This window comes from Echinops telfairi, unplaced genomic scaffold, assembly GCF_000313985.2.
Source record: "Echinops telfairi isolate 266 unplaced genomic scaffold, ASM31398v2 ScPeMD7_12;HRSCAF=54, whole genome shotgun sequence".
In the NCBI taxonomy this organism is placed as follows: Eukaryota; Metazoa; Chordata; class Mammalia; order Afrosoricida; family Tenrecidae; genus Echinops; species Echinops telfairi.
This window is the reverse complement of record NW_022103909.1, coordinates 7,870,386-7,876,378: the sequence shown is the minus strand read 5'-3', so window position 1 is coordinate 7,876,378 and position 5,993 is coordinate 7,870,386. Positions and strand designations below refer to the sequence as shown.

Sequence of the window (5,993 nt, the reverse complement as noted above, 5' to 3'; positions counted from 1 at the left end):
TGACAAGTCCGCAGAAACACGAGTGCATGAAATTTGGAGAGAATAAAAACCAAAACAAAACAAAAAACCTTCAATCGATCCCACATCTCAAAGGGACATGAATCATTATGGAAACAGTTCCCTGTTTTGTTGTTGGTGTTTGTTTTTCCTTTCTGATCCTTTTTAAAAATCCAAAGCGTTGTTCAGTTGTACGGATCTTGTGGATTTCTCTTGGCTTCTGTAAACTCGCAAAAGACGTGATGAGGGTGGCTGCTGGGTGCTGATGCGGTGCGACTGAGCAGCGGACCGGAGGGCTTCCTCTTCAGGGCTGGCCTCAGTGGCCTTTGCCTCTGCCCGACGAGCAGGCCCAGTCATAGATGACCAACGGAATGCTGACCAGCGCAAACAACACGCCCAGGCTCAAGAAAAGGGCAGCCTGGAACAGAAAGGCCCGGGTCAGTCTCGGGGAAGCACACCAGGTCCCACACCGACGATGTGAGGGGGAGGCACAGAAATGCTCGAGTGCCTCGCCTTTCGCGTCCTGACAGTTGGAGTGCTTGGGAACGGTGAGAGTCCCCCTAGATTATGCAACATTGACTCTATGCGATGGTCACGCAAGAAACCCAAGCGAGGCCGCGTGAGCCTCTACCTCCTGTTCCCGAGCTTCCTGGTCACTCCCGGGGGACGGTTCTACAGCGGAGCGCGGCGGGATGGCTGCTTTAAAACTTGGGCTGCCGTTTAAAACAAAGCAATGGCGATTTCATCACTCGTTACCTGCAAACTAGGTTATTGCTGGCAGATAAGCATTTCTGTTTGAAAAAGTGTGTGTATGGGGGGCGGGGGGTGGACACACAACACATTGCACTTATGAGCAAAGCAGAGTTGATCAAACGAAATAGGAACTAGGCTTCAGAAGCTAAGTTCCCTGAAGGGGTGGTGCTTGAAGACTAAACGCAGCATGGGGAGCCCCCGATATTAAACTTGCCTCTGAGAATGCGCGTGAAGCTCAAGGGTGAAGCCATGGGAGCACCTTGGGTACTGGATGGGAGGGACCCATCGCTAAGGAGGAGACAGATGGGGTGCTGAGAGGACACACAATCTTAACTGGTGGGTCCTGGGTAACTCCCACTGGGTCCCCACACAGGCAAAGCCTGTGCGGCAAACCCTGCTACCAGCTGTCTTCTGTCCTTCCAGCTTGCTATGGGTTGAAATTGACTCTAAGGCAGGGAGTTTTGGGGGGTTGTTTTTTTTTTTAACCAGCTTTATTACAGGTGCAGGGGTGAAGAGGCCCAGAGAATTCACCGCACCAGGCCTCTGCCAGAGCTAGCTTTAATCCGAGGACATGTCCTTCTGTGCCAGTGACCGCTCCTTCTCCTCTCTGCTCTCTGAAGCCCGGACTGGTTAGGGTTAGAAGGATTGGGGAGTCATGACGTCATGGGTCATGCGGTTTGAGGAATGAGGTGCCCTTCCGGTACATTCACGTGCCTGTGGCTAGGTCCACATAGGTCATTGCGGGGCTTTACATGATCTGGAAGGGCAGCTGAGACGCCTTCTCTGAGGCTAAACATCACAAGGCCCCAGAAGGTACTCATGTTGCAACCACTCCCTGCCTCCTCACTGTCTGCCAGATGCCCTATAACTTCATCAGACGTAGGAACCAGGATCCCAACGTAGCCAGAGCGGCAGTTTCTGCATCCAGGGCTGCAGCAACTAAGCCTTTGTGCCCAAACACAGCCACTTTGATTAGGACCTTGCATGTCCCCTGGGCTAGGTAGGGATGGCATAATGAATTACAAAGAAACAGCTGACTCTGCAAAATCTTTGCGTCCCTCTCCACTTGGAAACTTGCTGAAGACAAGGGATTGTCCTACAGAGGTAACACCAGAACCAGCCCCATTCTCATCTCGCTCACTCTGGCTCAGGGCAACTCCGTGTGCCCCGAAGGGTTTCAGGGCCGTGGTCTTTACAAACACAGATAGCCAGGCCTTTCTTCCACTGTGCTGTTGGGTGGGTTCCAACAGCTACCCTTTTACTTATAGATAGCCAAGGGCAAACCACCTGTGCCAGCCAAGGCCCCTCCCTATGGGGACACCAGGGATCTGGGTGATCCTCCCCCGGCCCTGCCCTCACTCAGCAAATGCTGAGGCACAAGGAGAACACAACTGAAAAAGGTCTTTTCAGGGAGTGGAGACGACCCTCGAGTGACATTCTGACTCTCCCAGATGGGAAAACCAGCAGGGCTCACGTAGAGGCAACTGAAAGTGGTATTTGATGGTAGATGACTTGCCTCTTGACCGGGTAAGTGCGAGTGCAAAGCGAATATAAAACATTAGAGGGGCTGGCATCAGACCTACCCAAATTCTCTGAGTTCCCTTGTCTCCATCCTGGTTTGTAATTTTTAGGTAGAGAGATGAAGGGAGGATGAAAATCAGCATATTAGCAGACGTTACTCCTGTTAAAAAAGAAACAAAGACATCAAGTGTGGGCTGTGATCGACCTTTTAGCTGTCTAGACCGCTGCAGAGGACTAAGGGGTGCCACACAGACCCACGACGCCGAAGATGTCCTCCATGTAGGGTATGAAGATGACCAACAAGTTGACGATGACCAGGAGGACCAAGGTGACCACGATGTGCTGGCATAAGTTAAACTTCGTTTTCTTGGCCAGTTCAAACAAAGACGAACGAACCTGCCGGAGCAGAACATAAAGACTCCGTCAGGCCAAACCTTCCCGTTCCCCAGAGAGCCACTGATTCATTGGGGCGTCACAATTTGTCAAAGAGTCTCTAATGCCCAGTGAATTGACAGACACCTGAACAGTTGGGGAAGGAGAAAGGGTTGGCTTAAGATGGGAAAGCATTTTTATTTACGAAGGGATCGGTTTTGGGTGTTGTTTTGTGGCGCGTGGGCCGTAGGGAAGATGGATGTTTGTTTTGCCTAAGACTTATTGTCCTTTTCTGAATGCTCGGCATTTCCTCTCAGGTATGATTTAGATTCATGTATTCTATCTGGAGTTCCCTATAAAAGAGAGAAACTGATTCATTAGAATTAAACCTCATCCCATCATAAAATCAAGTTTCGATTGAGGTGATGCCAACTCAGGGTGGACTCGTGGGGGTCAGAGTAGAACTGTGCTCCACTGGGATTTCAATAGCTGATTTGGGGGAGTTAGACCACCACGCCTTTCTTCTGAGGTGCCGCTGAATAGACTTGAACCTGTAACCATTTAGTTAGTAGTTGAGCATGTTAATTGTGCCAACCAGGGTCACTCCACCATAGGCTACTGAGATGCTACCGATTCAGTTACTTAATATGTCCCTAGAGGTGCAATCCCTTCTGCAGTGCATTTTGTATTCTAGCTTCTAGACGGGTGGCTGTAGTCTCATTTCTGTTATGGACAGGATTGAGTAGAAGGTGGGATGAAGCCGGCGTCTCCATCCTACCGGAGTGTGCGACTCAAGTCACCCCCATTAGTTTCCTTGGTGGGACAGTCTGCTGAAAGCCCCAAACCGCACTTCCATCAAAGCCATCCCTTCTGTGACCTCTGCTTCCTGAAGGAGCATCGGCAGAAGCAGGAAGACCTACTGCCTTCTGGCACTTTTGCTTTCTGTCTCTGGACCCTGCATTTGCCTCGCCTTGTGAGTTAGTTAATTGTGCCAGCCTGGCCGATAATCACATGTGGGGCTAATTGAAAGGCGGAGGGATAAATGGGTGGTGAAGCTTCGCCTTTCTAGTTCTCGGGTCTCTTGTTTAGTGATGGTCGCACTAGGTGCAGCTGCCTTAGCAGTTCCCTGCTTCAGCTTGCAAGATTGATTTCCTACAAGACATCCCCAAGGAGAAGCCACATGGATCTATCCCGATGCAGCCCTGGGTGCTGGAGCAGCCGTGTGGAGACCCCTGCTAGTGCTGAGATGCTTATTCGTTTACTGACTCAGCTTTCATCCTGCAGTCAGTATCATTGCCCTTGTTTTGTGAGGTGGAGGACTTTGTGGACTGGTGTTGGGTTAATGGGTTCATGTTGGACTTGTGGGCTTGGGCAGCATTGGGTTGGGATGTTTTCATGATGCACCTTTTCTTTACATAAAACTCTCTCTTACACATGAGTTGCTGTGGATTTGTTTCTCCAAAGTACCTAGACTAATTCACCTTGCCTGACCTCTGGTTCTCGCGTTGTGGTCTATCACCCAACAGTTTCACCAGCTCCACAGCTCTGTGGGTGACGAGGATCCTCCAGACACACATTTGAACTTGGGATCTGGGACTCAGGACCCCCCACAACCACATGAGCTATTTCCTTAAAGCTCTGAGAGTCTGTGAGATGCTGCAGTGAACTGCAGAACCCAGGGGCATGCTGGGATGTGCTTAGGGGAGGAGAGGTTAACATCCAGGGAAACGGAGTGCTCTAACATCTTGGAAACGTTGGGCATTTGAGGCAACTCCACCTCCTTTGGATTATTCATAACTCACGCCACCGATTCGACTCCAACCCACAATGACCCTGGAGGTCTGAGTAGACCTGTCCCTGTGAGTTACTGAGACCATCTATTGAAGGGCGTAAAAAGTTCCGTCTTTCCCAAGGAGTAGTTGATGGTTTTGAGCTGCTGACCTTGAGGTGAGCAGCCTAACTCTTTTTATTATTATTATTAATCATTTTATTGGGAGCTCTTACAGCTCTCTAACCATCCATCCATCCTTCCATCCATCCATCCATTGTATCAAGCACATTTGTACATATGTTGCCATCATCCTTTTCAAAAGTTTCTTTCTACTTGAGCCCTTGGTACCAGCTCCTCTTTATTCCCTCTCTTCCACCCTCGTGACCCCTTACTAAGTTATTATTCTTTTTGTCTTACATCACCTGCTGTCTCACTTGACCCACATTCCTGTTGTTTGTTCCTCTTGGAGGGGTGGGATTAACACGCCAATCATTGCGATTGGTTCCCCCTTTCCACCCCACCTGGCATTACTACTGCCATTAATGTTCCTGAGGGGGTTATCTGTCCTGGATTCCGTGTGTCAAGAGCACTTATCTGTACCAATGTACATGCGCTGATCTAGCTGGATTTGTAAGGCAGACAGGGGTCATGATAGTGGGAGGAAGAAGCATTAAAAAACTAGAGGAATGTTGTGTGTTTCATCAGTGCTATACTGCACCTTGGCTGGCTTATCCCTTCCTTGTGACCCTTCTCTGAGGGGATGTCCAATTGTCTATAGATGGGCTTTGGGTCTCTACTCCAGCCTCCCTCGTTTGCATAGATATGATTGTTTGTTTGGGGTCTTCTGATGCCTGATACCTGATCCCCTCAACAACTCATGATCACACAAGCAGCCTAATTCTTAACTACTGTGCCACCAAGACTCCTGCTTGGGAGTAGACTAGTGTGATAGTTACATAACCTTGTGTAAACTTGAAAGTATTAAGAGTGAAGGGGTGGACTCTAGCCTATCAATCAGGTCACAGCCTGATGATGCCTCCTTGTGGGCATGGCCTTCTCATGAGGATTCTGGGAAACTTCTCTCTCTCTCTGCTTTTGTTTTCCTGTTGAGAAGCCATGCAGAGACTTGCTGATTCCTGCGAGAATCCAGCCTCTCTCTTTCTGGTTCACCTTCCTGTTGAAGAGCCACACTTAAGAGAGCTGGCGGAGCCACGTGGAGACTCACATCAGAGCTGAGATGTTTCAACTGTCTTTGGATCCACAAGACTTTGCACCCACCTGCCTGTGATCTTCCTGCATTTGGCATCATTGCATGTGACTGTGTGAGTTTAAAGAAGGATTTTTGGACTAGTACTGGGACTTAGAGGCCAATATAGGACTTATGGACTTGATCTGGACGGGGACGTTTGCTCAATATTCAATTGCTCTTTAATATCAAGCTCTCTTTTACACACCTATGAGTGTCTCTGCATTTGTTTCTCTCGTCAACCCAGTCTAACACACCTGGTATGAAGGCTTCTAAAACAAATAAGTACCACAGCTACGTTCATTTGCTGATCCCACTGCCTGTCCGCTGGGT

At 49.2% G+C, this 5,993-nt stretch overlaps 1 protein-coding gene across 2 annotated transcripts in view; it reads right to left on the bottom strand.

Annotated features, from left to right (window-relative positions):
- Positions 1–6: 6 nt before the first annotated feature.
- SLC38A1 (solute carrier family 38 member 1) overlaps positions 7–5,993 on the bottom strand; it is an 89,284-nt gene continuing 83,297 nt past the window's right edge. For both annotated transcript variants that reach the window (XM_045287337.1, XM_045287338.1), the window contains 3 exons: positions 2,526–2,667; positions 2,334–2,431; positions 7–415 (listed from right to left, as the gene is read on the bottom strand). In XM_045287337.1, coding sequence (XP_045143272.1) covers positions 314–415; positions 2,334–2,431; positions 2,526–2,667 — 342 coding nt within the window. In that variant the 3' untranslated portion in view covers positions 7–313. The remainder of the gene's footprint in view (positions 416–2,333; positions 2,432–2,525; positions 2,668–5,993) is intronic.